General features: G+C 33.0%; 2 protein-coding genes across 4 annotated transcripts; one reads left to right on the forward strand and one right to left on the reverse strand.

The window, feature by feature from the left end:
• Window positions 1-3,000: 3,000 nt before the first annotated feature.
• Window positions 3,001-22,167, forward strand: LOC148620056 (uncharacterized). Of its 3 annotated transcripts, none has more exons than XM_088580641.1 (7): window positions 3,001-3,057; window positions 11,611-11,712; window positions 12,202-12,362; window positions 12,588-12,732; window positions 18,746-18,781; window positions 19,686-19,773; window positions 21,865-22,167. In XM_088580641.1, the coding sequence occupies exons 2-7, from the start codon at window positions 11,631-11,633 to the stop codon at window positions 22,019-22,021; spliced, it is 669 nt and encodes a 222-aa protein (XP_088436767.1). In that variant the 5' UTR covers window positions 3,001-3,057; window positions 11,611-11,630; the 3' UTR covers window positions 22,022-22,167. The 3 variants fall into 3 exon arrangements, with proteins under 3 accessions (XP_088436767.1, XP_088436768.1, XP_088436766.1); XM_088580642.1 differs by having other exon boundaries at window positions 3,002-3,068; XM_088580640.1 differs by lacking the exon at window positions 3,001-3,057 and having other exon boundaries at window positions 11,484-11,712.
• Window positions 7,538-8,260, reverse strand: LOC148620057 (uncharacterized). Its single transcript, XM_088577080.1, has one exon. The coding sequence runs from the start codon at window positions 8,258-8,260 to the stop codon at window positions 7,538-7,540; it is 723 nt and encodes a 240-aa protein (XP_088433206.1).
• Window positions 22,168-22,464: the final 297 nt, after the last annotated feature.

Here is a 22,464-nt window from a genome sequence, read left to right on the forward strand (position 1 = left end):
CGACAGGGAAAGGCTTCAGAAAACAACCTCGAGAAAAATCCAGAACCAGGAATCTGTAACTTTCTTCCTGTACTTCCAGGATCAGAAGTTTTGTTCAAAAGCTAAGGGTGAGGTAACCTCGACAGAAGATGTAGAGTACTGAAGACGGGGGTGTTGGACGATACAGCGCCCTCGAACAGACCACAACACCACGCACAAACAGCCAAAATGACACTTGAAACCATAAAATGTGATGACCATGTATTTTTTGGTAGGTATGTGCTATTCGAAGTAGTATGGCAATTTTAAGAGTACCGTCCTAATATGTTGTGATGGGCGTGTTCGTCTTTAGTTTAAAAGTACTAATTTAAGTAGCATGGCTATGTTAAGAATATGTTATGAATCAGATCAGTATGTATGCTTTGGGTAGAAAAGTACTATTTCAAGTAGTATGGCCATATCAGGAGAAGAGTTCAAATAAGATATGGTGAGCCTGATTGATTTTCAGTAAAGACATGTTATTTAGAGTGGTGTGATCAAAAGTGCATCATAAGCTGTGATGAACAAGTACAATTTATTTCTGGTTTTAAAGAGCTATTCCACGTAGTCTAGATATGTTAAAATTAGTTACAAATCAGACGTAATGAGCATGTATAATTAGGTAGGAAAGTGCTACTTCAATGGTTACGGCCTTATTAATAGAAAAGTCGTCATCACATGTGGTAGGCATGCATTTCTTTTGGATAGGTAAATCCGGTTTCAAAATGTATGCCCAAGTAAAGAGTGCATTCCGAATCAAATGTGATGAGATTGATTTTGTGTATGAAAGTAATTTTTGTATTTTTTTAAGTAAAGTATGGCACTTTAAAGAGTATAGTCACTTTAGGCTGGATCATATTAAATGGACATGTATGTTTCGCTTAGGAAAGAGCTATTTCAACTAGCATGGCCATGTTTACATTACAGCAGAATCAAATGTGATCAGCAAGAATGTTTTGGGTAGGAAATTGATATTTCACATAGTGTGTCTTTTTAGAACATACAGACTGCATCAGATGAGCTTGTTTGATTTGGGTAGGATAGATCTATCTCTCATAGTGTGGCTTTGTTATAATAATAGTACGAAACAGATATTATAAGCACAAGTGGTGTGGGACGGAAAGTGCCGTTTCAAGCAGTATGGGCATGTTAAATTTTTTTTACAGATGATTTTGAATACATATGGTCAATTTATCGGGTAACTGTAGGAAAAAACTTGCAGGCGCCACTATATGCTGAACTACCTCCGAGTTCTGTTTATAGTTAACTTGCATTCTAAACATCTGACTGAAATAAATCCATATTTTTTAAATTTAATTCCAAAGGAAATTTTCCGTCGAATTGAAAGCCCCTGTAAACATGAATTAACCATGTCCGTATTCTATAATGTCGAATACTTGTTTTGTTTTGCTTTTTTGCAGTTTTTTTTTTTTTTTTTTTTGTAAGTCATAAAATAAAAGATTGCAATCTGCGAGATGCGTTTGCAGATTATGGGAGTTGCTAGTCGACGCAGTGCGAAGATAAAAGAAATAAACCCCCGCTTGCTACCACACCAATCAAACCCTATTGCGACAAGATGTTTATTAAAATCTCATTGTCAGGTCGAACGTATTACGTTTCGCATATAAATGATTTTTTATCTTTAAAACCATTAATAAAAGCTTCTATTAAAGTTTTTGATCATACCATCAAACCAATTCTCCTATATGGTGCTGAGATATGGGGATATTTTAACCCATACAAAACTAGACTTAAAAAGGAAGTTTTACCACTCGATGATATATACCGAAGACTTATATGTGAAAAACTTCATGTAAAATTTTCAAAATTTATTTTGAGTGTTCATAAAAGGTCAACAAATTTAGCAGTATTGTCAGAACTAGGTCGCTTTCCACTTCACTTTGATATTATCAAATCATTGATAAAATATTGATATGGACTAGAAAATTTACAGTCGGACTTTCCATTGCTTCAACAGGCCTATGCAGAATCCAAAAATGTGTTTAGACAAAATAAACCCTCATGGTATGGATCAATAAAATACATTATGAACATTGTTCAGGATATAAAAGATAGTATAGCAAACATGACTCAATGCTCATTTGAACGAATCTCTAAACTGATCCTTTCTCAGCACTATAGAGAGACATGGGTAAGAAATTTGAGAAAGAACAATGAAGGCAAACTTAATGTATATGCTAAAATTAAAAACAATTTTGGGCTAAAGAAATACTTATCTCAAGTAAATTTTTAGCAAAGGAGAAAAATTACAAAGCTGCGCATCTCATCTCATAGACTAGAGATAGAAACAGGGCGTTATCATGGCATTCCTAGACAAAATAGATTATGTCGCAGATGCGCCTCAGGAGAAGTAGACGATGAAGTACATTTTCTTTTTTCATGCTCATGAAATAAAACAGAGAGAGATATAATATATGAGTTAATAATATCTACATGTCCACATTTTATTAACCTCAGTGATGAAAACAAATTGATATGGATCTTAAATTGTGAAAACTCTATTATTTTATCTGGTTTAAGTGATCTTGTTATATCAAGTGGGCAACGTGAGCTTTACCATACATGTATCGTCTGTGCGAGACTCAGTTGTAAAAATAATAAAGGACATTAAAAAGGGGGGTCCACCCGGATGAAATTTTTACCTCTCAAGTGCAATATTTTTTATTTATAATTAAGCAGCAAGCAAAATCACAATTTCTATTTGAAAAATGTTAATTAATAGGGGAATTTTTTTTCAATTAATGCGTAACTTGAACAATTTTTTTCGTCAAAATTCCAACACAATCCCGCTCTTTCCCTCGCTCTCAAAATGGTCAATAACTTTATAGGACTTTGCAATACTTAACATTTTCATCTATCAACATCAATATCAGTTTTGGCCTGTCAGATCAAGTACCGGAAATATTACAGTTCTCCACGGATGGGATGGTGGGAATATTTTACAGATATCATGTGACGTAAACAAAATTCAGACGACAGCTGCAAATTCAAAACAAGAAAATGATTACCTATCCTAAGGTGAAAGGAAGGTGAAACCTTTAAACGCTCCTGTAGAAACATTATTTCAAAGAACCTTTCTGGCTTTTTTATAAATTAATTTTGTCAGCACTGATATACTTTTCTTAATATGAGCAATTTTGCAAATTCTGGGTTCGACAAATAATGCAGTATATTTCATTCTGTATAATTCATGTCTGAAACCTCTTCTTCATATACCTCCAACTATTCCTATTATATTGAAGACTATCACTTACAAATTTCTCAGAAATCAACTAAATTTTATAGCATGCAGAACAAACTAACAAAAATGAAAAAAAAGTGCTTTAAAAAAAGCAGCATTTTTTAAATTTACCATAATCAGTCAATCAATGCATAGAGCAAAACTTGAGATGTATTTAAAAGTAAAAAAGAGGACAAAAAAAAAAAAAAACTTGACAACCATGCAGCATTGCTTACCTTAAAAGTGCTGTTTATGCTTTTGATGATCCAGTTACATGCTTGACATTGGCTGTTAATGGCAGACCTTAGGGCATGCATGGAGGCAGGGATTGAATTTAAAAAAAAAATGTCTATTTTTTTTGTTTTGTTTTGTTTGTCTGAGTTGAACTTATATATGTGTAGAATTCCACACACAAATATTAACATTTCTAATATGTGTACTAAAATTAAATAGCAAGTCTATACTCTTAAATTTCATCGCCCCTGGAATGGTATATGTTGTTATAGCTCAGGCATATATTTATTTAATTTTTTAAAAATTTATAATATACAAAAAAAAAAAATGGTTAGAAACTGGTATGTTTCAAACCACAAAAAAAAAACCATATTTATTTAAAGAAATGAAAAACTGTAACTTTTCAATTATTTTTATTCAACTCCTGCTTCAAACTCATAGGTAATTATGTTTTTATTAAATTGTGTTTTTAGAAATATAATATTGTTCATTGTAATCAAAGATGTTCAGAGACTGGTATGTCTCACACCAATGACATAAATATTGGTTTTATTTCTTACTTGTAGTATCAAATAATGAAATACATTTAAGTACAAAAATGTCCATGAATTCAATATCTAAAAATATAGAACTGGACTGACTTAATTTATTTGTATAATGGTACATTGCACATCACTGTCTTCTTTGTTGGTGTCATCTGAAACCTCTTTAATTTCATGCACTGTACATAATTAAATATTTGTTGGTTTATAAAATTTTAGTTCTGAACTACAAAAGGAAGATTGACAACTGGTTATGACAATTATATTCTATAGAATTTAACAATGAATATATGGAAGTTGATGTACACCATATCTCTTTCCAATCATACCACCAGATGCCACACCCCAAAAAGTTTGGGATTAATTTTGAAGGTTGTGAATGAAATAATTAAGGAATTACATGCTTAAAAAGGGTTACTCTGATTCTGGTGAAATTCTTATCCTGTATAAAAATTCTTATCTCAATAAAATTCAACGCTGTGTCAAGTTTGAATGGTAAATCTTAACTAGCTCCGTTTGTTTTAGGTTAAACATCTGTAATAGCATAAAGTTACCCCCCCCCCACCCCCACCCCCACCCCCTTTGCAAGCCTTTTTTTTTTTGTTTTATGTAACAGTATTGTTTACATATCTAAATCAAAATTGTTCCACCAAGTACCAATTAAATTATTAAAAAATAATGCTTTTTCTAGTTCCAATTTATGAAATTTATATTAAATTTGAGATAATATACTATTTTAGTACAGTTTAAAAGTTTTCAAACAATGCTGTGAGTTCCAATTTTTGGGCATTCACAGTTATCAAATTTGACAAGACTAAAGTGTTACTAAATGAAATTTCTTAATTTTGTAGTTTGATTAAACCAATGTTGTGTGTAATCTGTCTAATTTCGCATGATTAATTCAAGAAGAAAGTGAACCAGTGTGGTACACATGCTATTATACCAGATATCTGATAAATTATCATCTGGATGTACACCATTGTACATGAAGTCATAACAAAATTTGGTGGACTTTCTTTTTTTGTTATTTTTCATGTGCGTTTTATGTTTAATGATAGGTTTATGCCAGCAAATATTTTTCATACCTCTCTTTAAGAATTCAACTCACAAATTTGGTCATTTAGGGCTGTAACATCCTGTTCAAGACTTTTTTGGGCCTCTGCAATATCCTCATCACTAAACCAGCTCTTAGTAAGTCGAAACCATCCAGTATGAACATAAAATTTGTTCTTGTTAAAATCTCTGTACTATGAGATTGAAGCAGGAGGAATGGTAGAAAAAATGACAGGAATTTGTCTCTCAAATAGATCTTTTAGCATAGCAGTATACTCTGATATAATGCTGTCAAAATTACTGCTTTCTCTGAAGTAAGATAACTCAGCCCCAAATTCATGTTTTATTTTGGTTGTAAGGTCACATAAACCAGCACAAAAAATAACAAATATTCGATCTCCTTTATCTAGAGAAGTGGAATTAATTTCCATTCTTATATCCTCATAAATCTGGGATATAAGACCCCCATACCTGATTTTAATGCGAGTCCTGAAGTTTTTAAGAAAGGGTTTATGTAGGAATATGTAGTGTAATAATTTAGCCCCCCTAGAGGTGCATCCAAATATAAAGTAACTGGTCAAATAATTATGAACATATACATAATTTGCAAAAGCAGATGTTTTAGATTTGGTTGTTTTAGCCAGTGTGCAAAGTTAATTTTTTATTGCTATCCAAACCCCCTGAGAGGGTACAAAACTACAAAGATAAAAATATAATCATAAGAACTGTGAAATTACAATCTTAGAATAAGAAATAATAAGACCAAATAATTGTTACAATTTGACAATACACTACTATAAAATTAATTTCTTCTGACTTAATTATATGTGTGAATAATTGGGAATGTGAAAATAAAATAGATTTGGTATGTTTTAGAATAAATGCTATAGATTTGGTTAATCTAAGCAAGAGATTGGTACATCTTTCATATGTGTAAATAATTGGTAATGTGAAAATGATATACATGTAGATTTAGTGTGTTTTAGTAAGAGATTGGTATACCTCCCACTAAAAACAGATATTTCAATTATACAATGAGTGTTTAATACATATGATGATATAACTTCAAGTGGCTTTACATGATAACCCAATTCTACATTCAAAGGGTCAAAATAAAGGAATTACTGTACCGAGTCATTCAGTAAAAAAATCATGTTGGTAAGAGATACATTTGTGGGACCATAATACCTCCTATCAGTGATGAATATACAAATACATGTTGGTAAAAAATGGTAAATCTCTTACTAGTGGTAAATAAAGAAAAATACATTGGTAAGAGAGTGATATATCTCTTTTAAGTCATGAATATGTAAAACATGTGGGTATGAGATTGGTATATCTCTAACCTATGGTTTAGTATGTATAAAATAATAGAAATTTATGTGCCATGTTCTTAATGATTAAGTTAATAATAACTTAAGGTTACAAATAATGTATCTCCAACAATTGGTGAATATAAATAACTTTTAATGTGTCAGAATGGTACACCCCTAGCAGTTGTTAATATAGGAAACCATGTTGGTAAGAGATTGGTATATCTCCTACCAGTTGTGGATATAGGAAACTATTTTGATAAGAGATTGGTATATCTCCTACCAGTTGTGGATATAGGAAAATATGTTGGTAAGAAATTGATATACTCCTACCAGTTGGGGATATAAGAAACTTTGTTGGTATGAGATTGGCATATCTCCTACCAGTTGTGGATATAGGAAACACCAGTTGTGGATATAGGAAACTATGTTGGTAAGAGATTGGTATACTCCTACCAGTTGTGGATTTAAGAAACTATGTTGGTATGAGATTGGCATATCTCCTACCAGTTGTGGATATAGGACTTGACTTTTTATGAGCAACTCGGCGGGTGTTTCTAGAAAAGCAGAGGACGCTTACCCTACCGGTGCACCTGGTCCATGCTCCCAGTTTTTAGTGGAGTCCGAGTTCCTCATTTACTTTTGTTACTTTGTATGATGATCTTAGTTACTTTATGTTCTTTGTTGTGTATGTCTGTTTTCCATGTCTGGTCTTTGTCCCTGGATTACATTCTTTTGATTACCGCTATAACCTTGGTTCCCTTAATTACTCTTGCAATCTCCTTTGTACGAGCTGTAACTGTTGGAGTATTGACTGTGTGACAAATCCTATCCTGGTTTACAAGTACAGTTGAATGCCAGGCAAAATCAGGCTCACAATTACATGTATCATCTCCTGCTGACTTTGCTCTAGAAAGGGCAACAAATAATGCACCTGTATTCCTGGATTTAAATGACATTGAACCAGGATTTATGATAATATAATTAAAAGATTCCCCCTTCCCTATGGTCATGCCTTGGCATTTATGAATTGTAGTTGTCGACCCAAGTTTTAATGGAATCTGTTTTCTTACACAACAGTTACAAGGACATTCAATTTTTCTCTCAATAGGGAAAATAGGAACAACTTTTGGGTTTTATTCTATGAAAGCAGGACCTCTATAATTATCAAATTCAACCATAACAACAGATGGCAGTGCATTTTCTGGTCTTTTACCCCTTCTGTGTACAATATAAATTATTTTTCCAACAGAGCCGTTAAACAAGCCATGTGAAACACACAGGTTAATTGGAAGCATCACTTTGGCAGACTTGCACAAGTATACTGTCCTTAGCAGACCACCTGATTTATCACTATCAGCAGACTTAGTGTGATAACCCCTATTTTGAGATTCTATTTTTACAATTGGGTGAGTTTCATTTAAATGCAAAAGTTTCAATTTATTATGACCCCAAACCTCAACATGTGTAGGAAAAACAAATAAACCCTTTTCAGACATCCTGTTTAGTATATCAGCTCCATATTTCATCTTTAAATTGTGCCATTGAAAATTTTGCAACCAACATGTTTGTAGAGAGGTAGCCTTATATTTTCTTAATGCCAATAGAACTTTCAACTGCTTTTGGTCTTCAGCCTGTCTCATGATTTGCTGTAAATGAACAGCACAGTTAAAATCATTCCAAACAAGAACCCCATGCATTGAAGCAGGTATTTTTCCAGATGAGTTGTATACTGGGGAATCTAAAACTGGAGGTAGCTGAACATCATCTCCAAAAAAAAAAACGACAACTGGTGGACCACCCCATGAGACATTACAATTTTTACCCTTTTCAACACCGTATCTACACATAAATTCCATCCAACCCAGAATTCATTTTAGAAATATCAACATTTGGAAGATTTAGTTGTGAATCATTTGTAATCAAACTTGATTCCTTAACCTCCTGAAGCCACGAAGCACCTTAATCTGAGGGATATTGGAATGAAGCTTCACTCCAATCAAAATCAGGACCCCATCATTATAAACAAAATCATTCTGACATTCATCAAATTCCTTGCATGGATGAATTAATTCCATTCATTCAGGTTGATCATCCATAACTGATTCTTTGTCATTTTCATTGTCATTGTCAGCACTAGTTTCATTTGCTTTTTGTTTAGCTCGTTCCACATCGGCTTTGACAAAGTTAGGGCAATCATTTGAATCTAAAAATAATTTCATTCTATCAACCCAAGAAATATCTTCAGTTTTAGTATCTTTTAAACTGCAAATTTGGAGTTTGTGAAATCAACATGCTTCTACAGTAGTTTTCTTCAAGAGGCCAAGATGCATTTGAATATCCTGTTAAAACAGGCACTTTTCCATTTTTGCAGATAAAGCTATAAAAAGATGAAACATCTTTATCGTCCCTCTGTAGATATATATCTAAAGGAGTATGTTTGTAACTTTTAAATCTGAGCCATCTTTTTGTAAAATGCGAGAACCAGATAAGCTTATATTTTGAAAACTATGACTTGATCTATATAAGGGCAATTTAGATAATTAATAAGATGCTTCAACAGCAGGGATGTCTCTTTTTACTGTATTCATCAGAAGTTTTGTACATAGAAATTTTGTAGATGAACTAGTGGTTTTATTATCACAATTTACAATGTTATGAAAAAGTTCAACTATAGAACCAGTGGGTTGATAACCTTTGCAGGCATAGCCAGTAACATATTTTTCAACTCCTATGATTTCATCTACAGAGGGGTTGTCAGGGTCACTTCTAGAATGAATGAGAGATACATCCCCATTTGCTCGCCAACCTTGGGTATGGAATTTTGAATGCTGAACGAGGATTGGATGGTCTCTGGCCATTTCAAGCCTGAGAGAACCATATTTGTCAGTTTTCAGTGTTGGCGTATCTCTCAATTCTTTACTTGGGGAAGATTCACTACCAAATTCTATCCTACATTTTTTTGTTTTTCCCAATTTGGAAGTTAAGCAATAATCAGAACAACTATGTGTATTGAATCTATTGTAAGTAGTAAGTGATCTTCAAGTAAGGACTCTTGTGATGTACTTACATCCATTAATAACTTAATAAGTGAGTTTTTTTCCTCAGGTGGTTTAGGGGCAGTGCCTTCTGGAGGAGGCCAAAATTCTTTCTTGGGATTACCATCTGCATTTTTTCCAGCTGGATGAGATGCAGTAAGGCCAAATTCAGAGGCAGCCCAATCATGTAGTCTTGCAGCACATTTATCATCTGACAACCCTTCCTTTAAAGCCTTATTAATAAGAAAGTGTGGTTCTTGGTCATTTCGCCAACAGAGCCCATGCCAATGAACCATACCTCTTGACTTAGCAAATTCTTGCCTATACCAAAAAAATTTAACACCAAATGCTGGAGACATCACATCATGAAAGTAGTTAAGAGTTCTAATATCAAAGTATTGGGCAACAATGTGGGTGTGTTTTTGTAAAACATCAAAAAAGTACAGATATGTCTGATAAATCTCTTTCTTCACCAGTAGTTTCCTTTATATATATTGACAAAAGTCGTTTTAAGGGCTTAAAATGATATTCTGCACAACTACCTGTAGAAAAACACGATGGCAATCCCTTTTCTCATTTATTTGAACTGAATCAAAGCTCTTAACTCTTTTGCCCTTTGTGCCCAATACTGAGAAGTACCTCTTAATGATGCACCAAAATAAAGAATATTTTTGGCAAAAGAATCATCACCATTTTAAATTTTTTCATTTAAATCAGAAACAGTCAGATGTTCATCACCTAGGTATTGATTGGCAACAAAACAACCACATTCAAGTGCCTTTTTTTCTGCTAATCATATTGTGTACAATAAATTTAAAATAAGGATGTTTTGCAAAACGCCCATCTTCAAGTAAGTGTTCAGCCCAATCTGCCATATATGTAACAGTTCTAGCAGGATTAATAAAAAAATCACCTGTACCATATGGAAAACGAGTGGGGAATGAAAGAGTACAAAAATATTGAGTTGTAAATTCTGACACTGGATCATTATTGCGAGTTGGCCATTGGAGGACAAAAGAACCTTTTTTTATTTACAAGTACTGTTTTTGGATTATTTTCCCCAAGAACATCTTTAACAATTTTATTTACTTCCTCTGAAATATTTACTTTGGGATCAGACAAAAGTACACCTGAATGTGTTGTTCCTTCAATTTCTCCTGGGTTAGTATGATCAGGAGCAGGTCCTTTATCTTTTTTCAAGGAACATGAGTCTTTATTTATTTCAACTGTTAAAATATTTTGTAGTTCACCATTTTCAGGGAGAGAATTTAATCTGTCCTCACTGATTATAATATTCCTAAAACCATGATTATTATTTTTTAAAAAGTGTAAAGCATTCTGAATTTTAATGCGACGAACTGTGTAGTCTTTTGAAATATCATTTTTACCAATTTTACGAACTCAGATAATTTTTATTTCACGAGGAAGTCGTGAGAATATTTGAGCAGGTTCATTTACCTCTTGGGGAAATCTTACAGAAAGAGTAATCAAGGGAAACAAGGTTATAGCGATAACCAAAAGAATGTAATCCATTCATGTATCAACAGCAAGTAAAATTTGGGGAAATATGTTCTAAAATACCGTCTTCTATCCTGCAGGTTTTCTTACAATAACTCTTGGATGATTGGTATAAAATTTACCTAGTAACTGACAGCAGCTTATTGAAAAGTTTCTTATTTATTGTGTTATGTTATATTTCAAGATATTTGGATTAAAAATAATCCGGGAAACTAGTCCGCCCGGAATGACAAAATGACCGGCAAGAGTTAAATTATATCCTCGCACAACTTTGTGGTGGGGCAGTAACAAAACTATTCAATGTAATTGCCTTTAGCTGATATTATATAAATACACATATAACAAAACACTAACATTTAGAAAATAAGTAATAAATACATACGTTACTCGGATAAACCTCGATTTTGTTATCCTTTGTACTAATTTGCATAAATCAATACAACCAGGATTTTTTTCCAAGTGACTATTTAAATTTTCCTGTTCAAACTATTCGATTGAAGCAAAAACACGACACACTTATAACGCATTTTTTTTCTTTTATTAAACGGCAAGAAAACAAAGTGGTTGAAGTTCAAAAATGTTTGTTAAACACCAGTGGAAAATTGTTTACTTCCTTCCAATGTTTACAGAGGCTATATGTAATATTTCAACAGAAAATGAAGGATTGAAAGCCATGGATATCACGTCGGAGATGAGCGGTTTTACTGGTGATGAACAAGTTACAGAAAAGGCACAGAAGTGGACTAGATTTGCAGGTAAAAAAAACAAATCGATAAAAATGTTTTAATCTATACCACGCACAACAATACCAAGCAAGCACATATATCCTACTTAACATTATATAAATAAAAGTGTCAAGCCATATTTATACATTAACTTCCAACAAACCGAGCAAAACGCACCGTTATACGTTGTACGTAAGGCGCCAGTCGTATATGGTATAATTGTCAAGACATGGAGATTATCAATATAGTACATGCTTTATTGTTAGGTGCAATATATTGGTTAACAAAAAAATCCCATAGGCCGATTTTCATAACGAAGATGAAGATGCCATACAAAGCAATATTCACTTTCCATTAAATTTGAACTTGAATAGTTTTAAAAGATAGAGGCTAAACTATTTGCTTAAAACATAAACTGAATGGATTGGTTGTTACTTTTTGTTTGCTTATGATCGCTAAATATATTTTATATTAATAGATTACAAAACATATTTCACTTCAATAAAAATGATTTTACAGGCTGTTTCACAAAAGGGAATCTTGACAATAATTCAACAAAAGCAGAAGTCCAAATGGTTTTAGATGAGGTTTTAAACGCCACGTCCAACATAGAAAATTCATTTTATAACTGCGTGAAGCGATGTATAATTGAGCTGAATTTTGATTTGTTCATATATTTTGTAAGTATGTCCTACAAGTCCGATTGCATTTACACTTTTGCTTTGTTTGCATAATATATTAAATACATCATCTAAAAGAAATGTTATTCATTCAATAGAACACACTCTTACTATATCAGTAACCTAAAAACACGTAGATTTAAATTGATGTGTTAACTAATTTACATATGGTCAATATAGTTTTCCTTTCATGTTCTAGTCGATATGAAATATTTTGTTCCACAGAAGATGGTTTGTAAGTGCATACAAAATCAAGGAACACACCTCATTGAACACTTTGAAAGAACGACGAATCAATGTGTTGATCATAAATTATGTGAAATGGTCTGTTCAAATGGAAAGAGTGTGCCAGTCTACATCAGTGAGCAAGGTAACAGTCATACGTCATGTAACGAAAAAAATGCTCAAATGTTTTGTGTTGTTTCTTTTACATATTTGCGTCCAAAAATATGTTCACACTGAAGAAACAACTTTACTTAATAATAATATACTCACTAAAAGTAAAGTTCTGTCTTGAGTGTTGACACCATTAACCTGCCAAAATATGACAAGAAAGTAACCAAAAAGTTATAAATTGACAAATTGGCTTAATTCAAGCAATTATCTTGTCCTTTTAATGCAGAAATTGTAAGGAATATCATGTTTGGTTTTTTTTTCGTTGTGGAAAGATCTAAGGCTAAAAAGCCCAAATCACATCTTTCAACATCTAGCATTCATTTGTATTTTAGGCTAATGAAAGCCCATTCTCCTTTGGAAACACTAATCTCATTAAAGACCCTGTACTTGTGATTTTCTGTCAGTTCAGAAGATTATCAAATAATTTTCAAAGTTTAATGGAAAGGGTTAACAATGAAAAGAACTCAATATGTAAACGACACTGTCATTGCATTGTATGATTGTCTCAATATTGTACGATTATGGACCCATCGGTGAGGAACTTTTTAATTGACTGCAACAAAATGTTATATGTTTCCTTTTGATAATTAAAAGAAATACGAATTATCCGTGACATCCTTTTGAACAGAAACAATTATATTCTACTAATATATTGCGTTTGATCAGAGTTACTGCATCATTTCTATATTTATTGTATTGTTTTTTTAATGCAAAAAACAATTTCCTGAAGTCTCTTCAGTAAAGAAGAGTTATGATATTTCCAACATCAGCGTTACATCATATGGTTGCAGTGTTGAAACAGATCTGAACACATTTGAAAATCTAAATAACAACAAATGTTTACAGATATTAAGGAGAGTGCCGTGTAACTTTACAGGGATTATTTTTCAATTCGGTAATAATCATTATCATTTGTATGTTAATCTTTTTGATTTGTTGAAAATATAATTTTTTACCACAAATGTTTGTATGCTTTAATAAGCTAGTATATGTTAATCAAAGCGATAAGAGAGAACAAGGTTAAGCAGCACAAAGTCTTGTCCAGTTATCTACTTATTATGTTTTCGTTGGGTGAAACATTAATTTATGATTTGTTTTAGAAAAGGCATTCCGAAAATAAATAGAAGTATGGAATATGTTTTGTATTTTAGATTAGTAACAAATCACAACGCCGCTTAAAAATGAACTTATAATAATGACCATCTATTTTTAAACTTTTTATTAATCATATTAATAAGTTTACAGGTTTTATCATATAAAACAATATAGTTATGTACACCCCTCAAATTGATTCCATTTTGTATTGCTTCGATATGATATCAATTTCAAAGAAATAGGCTTAGTGGAATGGATATGTAAATCTAGACATGGTAATTCTACACCTCGAGCATATTTTCGGATTCTTAACAACACAGTTGCAGGTAAGACAATTTCATTTGAATAGCGTGATAATACACAGAAACATCAATTATATCATATCGTCAAATGGTTAGTAAGAGGAAGGAAAATAGATGAGATCAATTGAAGACATTGGAGACCTATTTCTAATTACCGTTAAGCATATGAAATAAAATGACATTACATGTATTTAAGAACATCTTTGATCGATTGATTGTAGTTTAATTTTCATTGCGTTTATTGAATGCATTTTATGGTGGAAATATTTATTCAATGAAGCGTACCTCTGTTTTGTACTTGTTCGACAATTGTACACGAATTTCAAATATACCTGGCTACTGAAGCAAAAGTCTGGAATGCGTATTCCATCAAAGGCATATCATTTGGACTCAGAATCCTACGAGTATCTCCTTATTTGCTTTATGTTGCTTGCTTGACAGAAATGCAATGGCTACCAATTTTACCATGTTTTTTTACTAAGATTAGCCCTGAATACGATTTGGTTGGAAGTCGTAACCACTACTTGTATGTGTGTAATTTAAGTCAATTCAATTTAAATAATCTGAATATAACAAGAGTGGATATGTTTAATATGAGGGAGTAATCAAAGGAACCAAGGTTATAGCGGTAATCAAAAGAATGTAATCCAGGGACAAAAACTGGACATGGAAAACATACATTCACAACAAAGAACATAAAGTAACTAAAATCATACATACAAAGTAAGAAAAGTAAATGAGCAACTCGGACTCCACTAAAAACTGGGAGCATGGACCAGGTGCACCGGTAGGGTAAGTGTCTCTGCTTTTCTAGAAACACCCGCCGAGTTGCTCATAAAAAGTCAAGTTCGGGGGAGACAAACGAGAAAATGAAAACTATGACCCTTTGAATACATCAGTTTTCATAGTGCTGATGGATACACCATAACGATCCACGAGTTCATGATGACGACCATAAAACCGCTGTAGTGATGACTTCCATCTTGTAGCAACATAATACTGTTCCAGAAGCCTATTTGTTAGAGTTCTAGTGCGATACAAAAAGTCTGAGTAGTTTCGGCAAGCTCTGGCATAACGCATGAGTTATGATATGAACACTCAATACGCAGGAGCCGAACGGATGTTGCCACAGATGAAAGGAAAGTTAACAATTCTGAATGAAAAGTCATCACGTTTGTCGTAAAGTTTGGTCAATAGTTTTCCTTTACCATCGATTTCTAAGTATAGGTCAAGCTATGAGGCTGACTCCACATTGTCTGTTGTATCCTTTATCTCAAGTTCTTTTGGGTAGATGCGATGTATCAAATCCCCGAAATTAGGATTGTTTAAAGATAATACGTCATCTATATAGCGGAAACTGAGATTGAAGGATCTAGGAAAACGGTATTCGTTCTTTCTGATCAGATCAGCTATAAAGTCAGCCTTAAAAGAGTGAAGGAATAGGTCAGCAAGTAAAGGAGCACAATTTGTTCCCATTGGAACGCCGACCGTTTGTTGAAAAATACGTCTGCCACACTAGACAAATATGTTGTCGATTAAAAATTCCAGCATTTTGTAAACGTCTTCCTCTGTATATTTGGAAAATGATTTGGAATTATTTCTCACAAAGTATGAGGAATCTCTACCAAGAACTATATATTTGTATCTAGATGTACCATCTTTTTTTGGAAAAACAACGATGTATAATGATTTTAAGTCGGGATTTTAACTGAGTATGGGGAATAGAAGTATACAGTGTTGAACAATCATAGGTTTTAATTCTATTATATTCAGAAAATAGTCTTGAACTGATTGTTTCCAAAAGATCTTTCGAATTTTTTAAGGATCCACATTGAATTAATACCACTACGGGAGTAACAAGTGTTGTGGTAGGACTGTAGACCCTCTTTGACAGTTGTGAGTATAGACGTTAAAAGTTTTGAAAGAGCTTTGGTGGTACATTTTGCAGATCCAGCTATGAAACGTTGTTTGTATGGATTCTTGTGAAGTTTAGGAATCCATTATATAGACGGTAAATCACAATCATCGTCCTTGGTAGAGAGACCAAAAGACGATAGCACAGATTTATGGTTTTCCACAATCTCTTCTTTGGAGAGAGTGGTGGCAGTGTAGGTCCTATCACTGCTATCATTTTCTACGTCTACCTCTGATAATAAACAGTGGATATAAAACGTTCTGCAGACAAAAACAATGTTGTTTTGTGCTTTGTCTGCTGGTACAACAACATACTTGTCATGTATAGTAGACAATGTTTTTGCTATATCGGGATCCTTGAAAACTGATGTAGCCTTGGCACTCATTGACCTATTTAAAACCTTCATTCGTTTCAAAATTAAAGATCTCACGGCCTTTAACCACTCTGACAGAGAATCAATGTCTTTTTGTTCTCGTTTTATCCATTTTCTTGCATAGTCCTCGACGGCATCCATAAGAACTTTAAAATTATAATTCCAATTTCTGGAGCGTGGTTCACGATACTTGGGAGCTTTAGAAAGGATATTACGCAGATATTCGTTTTCGATAATGGTCAAATCTCCAGTAACGACATGACCAGAAGGACCATATTTGAATGGAGAGGTTTTGCAAGAACAGTCAGGTGGTTTAGCCTTGAAGTCCTCAATCTCGAGCTTCTGCAATAGCCTTTTATAATTGAAAATTTTGGATGCGATGGGTGAAGTATAGGAATATGAAATAATTGGTATGGATTTGTCTTTGAAATATGGGGGAATTTTGCTGGTAAAGTTTTTGTGATGGAGGATGTTAGCCAAATTAATTGCATCTATACCTTTGTTGACAAACGGTAGTGGAAGAAATGATCGTTTTTCTTCATCTTGACTTTTCACACAAATTGGTTTAAAGAGTCTGTGGAAACCAATATCCAAAATGATGGCAACAAGTCTGTATAATGATGACGCGGGGTCAGAAACAGGAGTGTCAAGACTTGTTTTGTACAGGGAGTGTAGTAGAGTGGGAGGTATAGAATAAAGTTTGATTCTAATGTGATGAAGTCCAAGAGGTTTGTGTATAGTGGCGATGGCCATGACTCCTTTCCCGTCTTTGATTTTTGTCAAATAAATTCATCACATTTACGTTATTGTTATATTGGCTTGAAAGGTTTCCGATACTTTTGATGTTGTCATTGCATCCGTAAGGTATTGCAGTACCTAGTCTGCGTATCCAGTACTCCTCTCTTTCCCTATGATAGTTTTTACTTAGAACGGGACTGTTCGTAGGATGGTAATTTTTTTCCTAAAATAGAAATTTTCATGGAGAGGATTGAATGATCTTGTTGATTAAAGTGTTAATAAATTGTCGGGAATTGGGTAATGTTAATTCCCGAACGATGACTGCACATTCTTTTATTTAATCATTCTTGCGTTTCTCCGACATATATTTAACCACATAAGTTGCATTCTAATCCATATATTAAGTTTGTTGATTTGCAACTTAAGTCATCGTGACTTCTTGTATGGAAGGTTTTGTTTGTAAGGGAACTGGAGAAGCAAGGGTCGGTTATAAGAATGTTGCATGTTTTGCAATTTTTAATACCCCATTTTGATATGGTACAATGTGGTTCGACATCGTTGTAGTCAAATGTATCGTTTAAAGTGATGAAACATGGTTTGATAATTTTAAAATAGTCAGAATTTTTGTACTGGAATAGATGGTTCTGCAGACTGAACGTGTGATTGGGTACTTTTAGTTGAATTGGTCGGGACACTTTCCATACCAGATGTGAGTGTGCTAAGATTCCCATCTGAGGACACCACATACTTACAAGACAACAGAGTGTCCGATCTGCTGACAGGTTCGGACCTTTTTATACTGGGCGACGTCCGAGCCAATTTTTCTTTCATTCCTCTTGTTAAAACCATTAATTTTAAAAATTGTATTACTGGGTTGATGATACCCTCGGAGACAAAATCCACCAGCAGAGGTATCGACCCAGTGGTGTCAAAGAGTAATCAGGGGAACCAAGAAGAAGACAACAAACCCCGATGGGATGTCAGCTCAATTCCACCCATGGGTTTTCAATGAACGAAGATGAAACAAACACACCACAGGGAAGGTTATGACTGGCCCCGAAACAATATCATGGACAGGTGCAGCGAAATAGTTGACTTAATATATTTAAGCAAAATAAAAAAAATCCCAAAAACAACAAATTAGAAAAAAAACATGACACAAATCAGACGCAAAAAAAAATGCAGCGGGGTTAAAGAACTTTGGTGTGAATCCTTAGTAGATACAGAAATAAAGACACTGATAATAAGTTAAACAAATGCACAAACAAAGGACTACACCGACGATGTGTTTAAGTAATTTTACCAAATATTTGTAGTGGCCCTAGATTTTAATTTTTGACAGCATGCACATTTGTTGTTATACATATGGTATCAATGTGTTTTTAAAAAATGCAGTTGGTTTGTTAACGTGTTCCTCGAACTTGGATGTCACAGCAGGAAATATCTTGTTGCAGGAAGGCTATACCACAATCTAGGAAACAACTTATCGATAAGCAATGTGTATCGCATTTTGTTCATTCTTATGATTATTAATCTGAATTTTAATACATTGTTGTTTTTACAGTTTTGACAGAAGAAAAAACTACAACTAACAGTCAAAGTGAGCAATTATGTAGTGTCAACTCATGAAAATGAATCAACAAAATATTATCTCTACTGAAATCGCAGGGAAAAATGTGTTACATTTTGTCCAATTTTTCATTCAAATACCTTCATTTATAGATGCAAGAACTGAGCATTTGCCTTTAAACAATTTATATCTGCTTCAATTATCCATCACTATGCTCATCAGAATTTAAAGCATTTCATTCTTAAGGAGGTAGACCTAGGGTAAGGCACACAACTCTTATTAATCCGTTTATAGTGTTTTCAATATTTTACATGTACATCGATATCATGTATGCATCAAAGTAACTTGGAATGGTTTTATTCTGTTTCAAATGAAAGCTTGAAAGTTTGATAGAGTTTGGTGATTTTGAATATGATGCACATATATCAATGATTTTAAGATTCATTTTCCTTACCCTAGATCAACCTTATTAAGATCAAGTACTATATCCATTCATATACTTTTCCCCATGAAAAAAAGGGAAAAGAAAAACACATTCAACATAAAAAATAACTTATGCTTGAACAACAACAAAAAAAAAAAAAAGATAAATCAAATCTCATACTCATAAAACAAAAACAAGAAAAAAAGAAAATTCAGAAATAGTACAGCAGACATTCGTTTAGTTACTATGAACACCTTTGATATTGAAGCCATCAATCCAGTTCATACATTTAGTTTACCCAGTTTTGCAAAGTACAATGTGTAACAATGTACCACAAACACAATGTAGTAAGCCGATGGCAACATTTATTTGATTCGGTTAGCCTCATACGGAATATAGAATGTTACAAAACGGCAACACATGCTCTGTAAAGCTTAATATCTAGAATTTAAAATCAGCTTTGTAATGTTGTACATGTACATTGCAGTAAAGGTATTTTTGTTCGGACAGATAACATCAAAGGAATCGTTTTGTACAATGCTGTGTTATTAGTTCTTATGATAGCAATTGGGGCATCATTGTTTGCATGGAAGACAAGGTAGTTATAGTAGTTAAAAATCAATGTATTTTACGGTTTTTGTTGTTTTTTTTGTGTGTCAATTTTACTCTTATTTATACACTTATTTATATGATGTAATATATTTAAACATCAATTTATACTTTTATTTTACATTTCTTTTATTTAAAATAGATCTAACGTCATTTTAAATAATAAAACAGCGTGAACGGTCATCTATCCGTCAAATCGTTGCGTGGATCGGTTCAAGGACTGTATGTACAAAATTGTGTATTCAACACTAATCAAAAACAAAAGAAGATATAATACAAATCATTAACTACACAAAATGTTTCGACATTCCTCGTGGTTATAAAATGATATACAAATGTATACATATTTACATTTTTATGAGAAAAACATAGTTTAAGCAGTTTACATAACCTAATATAGGAATGTTTTCCTGTTTATTTACACAAGTGGTCAATTAAAGTATCAATGAATACTTTTAATTGGGTCTGCATAAAGTCCTTAACTTAAAACTACTGTTATTTGCCATGAAACGGCAACACTATAGATAAACCCATTCCCATTCTATAACCGATATAATAGAATGAGTGGACATTTTTCATGACAAGGACAAAATAAGGTATAGCATGTATAACATTTTTACTATAACATGCAGGCATATTTGTCTTTGTAGTGTCAAGCCGTGCATGCATAATTGCGGGTTAAATAAATTGATTCATCCAGAGACAAATATATACATGAGATTTGCATTTATCTGAAATATCATATTAACACGCGACAAGGAGGGACTGAAATATCGTACATAACGGTGTATGCATCTGCGTCATGAAAACTGATTTGTTCAACTTGTCACTGTTTTTCTTTCCATTTTCGTCTACCCCGGACTTGACTTTTGATGAGCAACTCGGTGAATCTTTCTAGAAAAGCAGAAAACGCTTACATTACCGGTGCAACTGGTCCATGCTCTCAGTTTTAGTGGAGTCCGAGTTGCTCATTTGCTTTCGTTACTTTGTATGTATGATTTCAGTTACTTTATGTTCTTTGTTAGGTATGTCTGTTTTCCATATCTAGTCTTTTTCCCTGGATTACATTCTTTTGACTATTGCTATAACCTTGGTTCCCTTGATTACTCTTAATTAATCAGCACTAAGCACTTGAATTTAAATAACAAAAACAAAAAGTTTTGACAATACTGAAATAACAAAAACCTTCAGTATCCACTTCTACGATATCTTTGCTTCATGCATATGTTCATATTACATTTTACTTTCTACAAGATCAAATAAGAAAGAAGTATTGTCTATCGTTTTGACTCAATCTTGTAGTCATTAAAACATGTCCGTCGATACAGAATTCTTTACTTTGAAGAAATGTTATTTATTGAATAATGTCGATGCTGAAACAATAATGTAATCTTTGCTACCAACGGCTAAGTAATTGATCCGAGGCTAGACATATTGGACTGAGGCGTGGCCGAAGTTATATATTTCTAGCCGAGGACCAATAATTCATCCATTATGGAAAACCTTACGTAATCATACCTTTGATGACTCACCAGTCCAATACGCTAGGCCAATATGGATTTAAACCAGTCCAATGTGACGTATTGGATGGGTAAAAGTCGTTTTGACAGCTAAATCCCATATTTGAAAGCTATATCATATATTAGCACACGTTTGTATTTTGTATTGTATTTGCAGTTTTGATCATATCTAGGATAATATTCGAACGGTAGTTGTAAGATATATTGACTGGTTTTACAATGGCATGTAGTAACAGCAACACGGGAAATATTTTGGAAGAATTCAACTAATCTGTTCCCATTAAATCATGTACAATACGTCCTTGTATTGACCTTATAAGTTGTTGCTAGAGAATATTTAATGATTTGATGAATTTGTTTATACTTTTCCAAAGTGAGCCCTATCTTTTAAATGTAGAACGAAATCGAGTGAATAAAAATGATAAAAAAAGAAAAGAAAAAGAAATAATGCTGATTGTTTTTTTTTCACAAAACACCTTTTAATTTTTTCAAATCATTGATTCGCTGTAAAGACATACATTCGGATCGAAATATAACGTGTCACATTGTTTTTTTTTAAGGAAACAAAGCTTAGTTGCGATAAGAAATCAAACAATCGACTCGTCTCAAAGACCACATCACACAAGACAAGTTTCTAGAAGTGCTATCTATGAAATGGTTGTAATTTCAAGTCCTCCAAACAGAAGTGACGAAAACCCAAATTCTGCGTCAGTGTGAATCGAATCTTACCATAAAAACTGTGTTTTCATCCACAGTACACAGGTGATGAAAACAACCAGTTCTGATTATCAGGTTTCGTAACTGTAAGGCAGGACTAGTAGAAGTGGAGCCGAACTTATTATATTTTTTAATACACAATGTATTTATCGTTTTATATCTTGCCCCTATATTTCCTTTTTGAGGAATTTGTTGATTTTAAAATTGATTCCTTGTTTGTATTCAATCTTTTCTTAAATCACTCAGTTTTAAAGGAAAATTAATATTTTTACCTGAAATTTCACTGACCTACAATTTGTATTTTGTCAATACAGAACATGTACTGCTTGCTTTTTATCGATGACTTAAGTATTGTTTTATATAATCCTGTACCTGTGTTTTGCATTGATTGTTTTCTTCTTATAGAACTATTCATGCATAATGTATATATTTTGTATAATCAA

This window comes from Perna viridis, chromosome 4 (genome assembly GCF_037379345.1).
Source record: "Perna viridis isolate PV_CMFRI_1.1 ecotype Kerala chromosome 4, ASM3737934v1, whole genome shotgun sequence".
Lineage (NCBI taxonomy): Eukaryota > Metazoa > Mollusca > Bivalvia > Mytilida > Mytilidae > Perna > Perna viridis.

Coding starts and splice junctions, on each gene's coding strand:
- LOC148620056 (XM_088580640.1), top strand. CDS start 11,535: ATGTTTGTTAAACACCAGTGGAAAATTGTTTACTTCCTTCCAATGTTT. Junction 12,733..18,745: donor AGTCTACATCAGTGAGCAAG/GTAACAGTCATA, acceptor TTGTTTTTACAG/TTTTGACAGAAGAAAAAACT. Junction 19,774..21,864: donor TTGTTTGCATGGAAGACAAG/GTAGTTATAGTA, acceptor TTTTTTTTTAAG/GAAACAAAGCTTAGTTGCGA.
- LOC148620057 (XM_088577080.1), bottom strand. CDS start 8,260: ATGGAATTTATGTGTAGATACGGTGTTGAAAAGGGTAAAAATTGTAAT.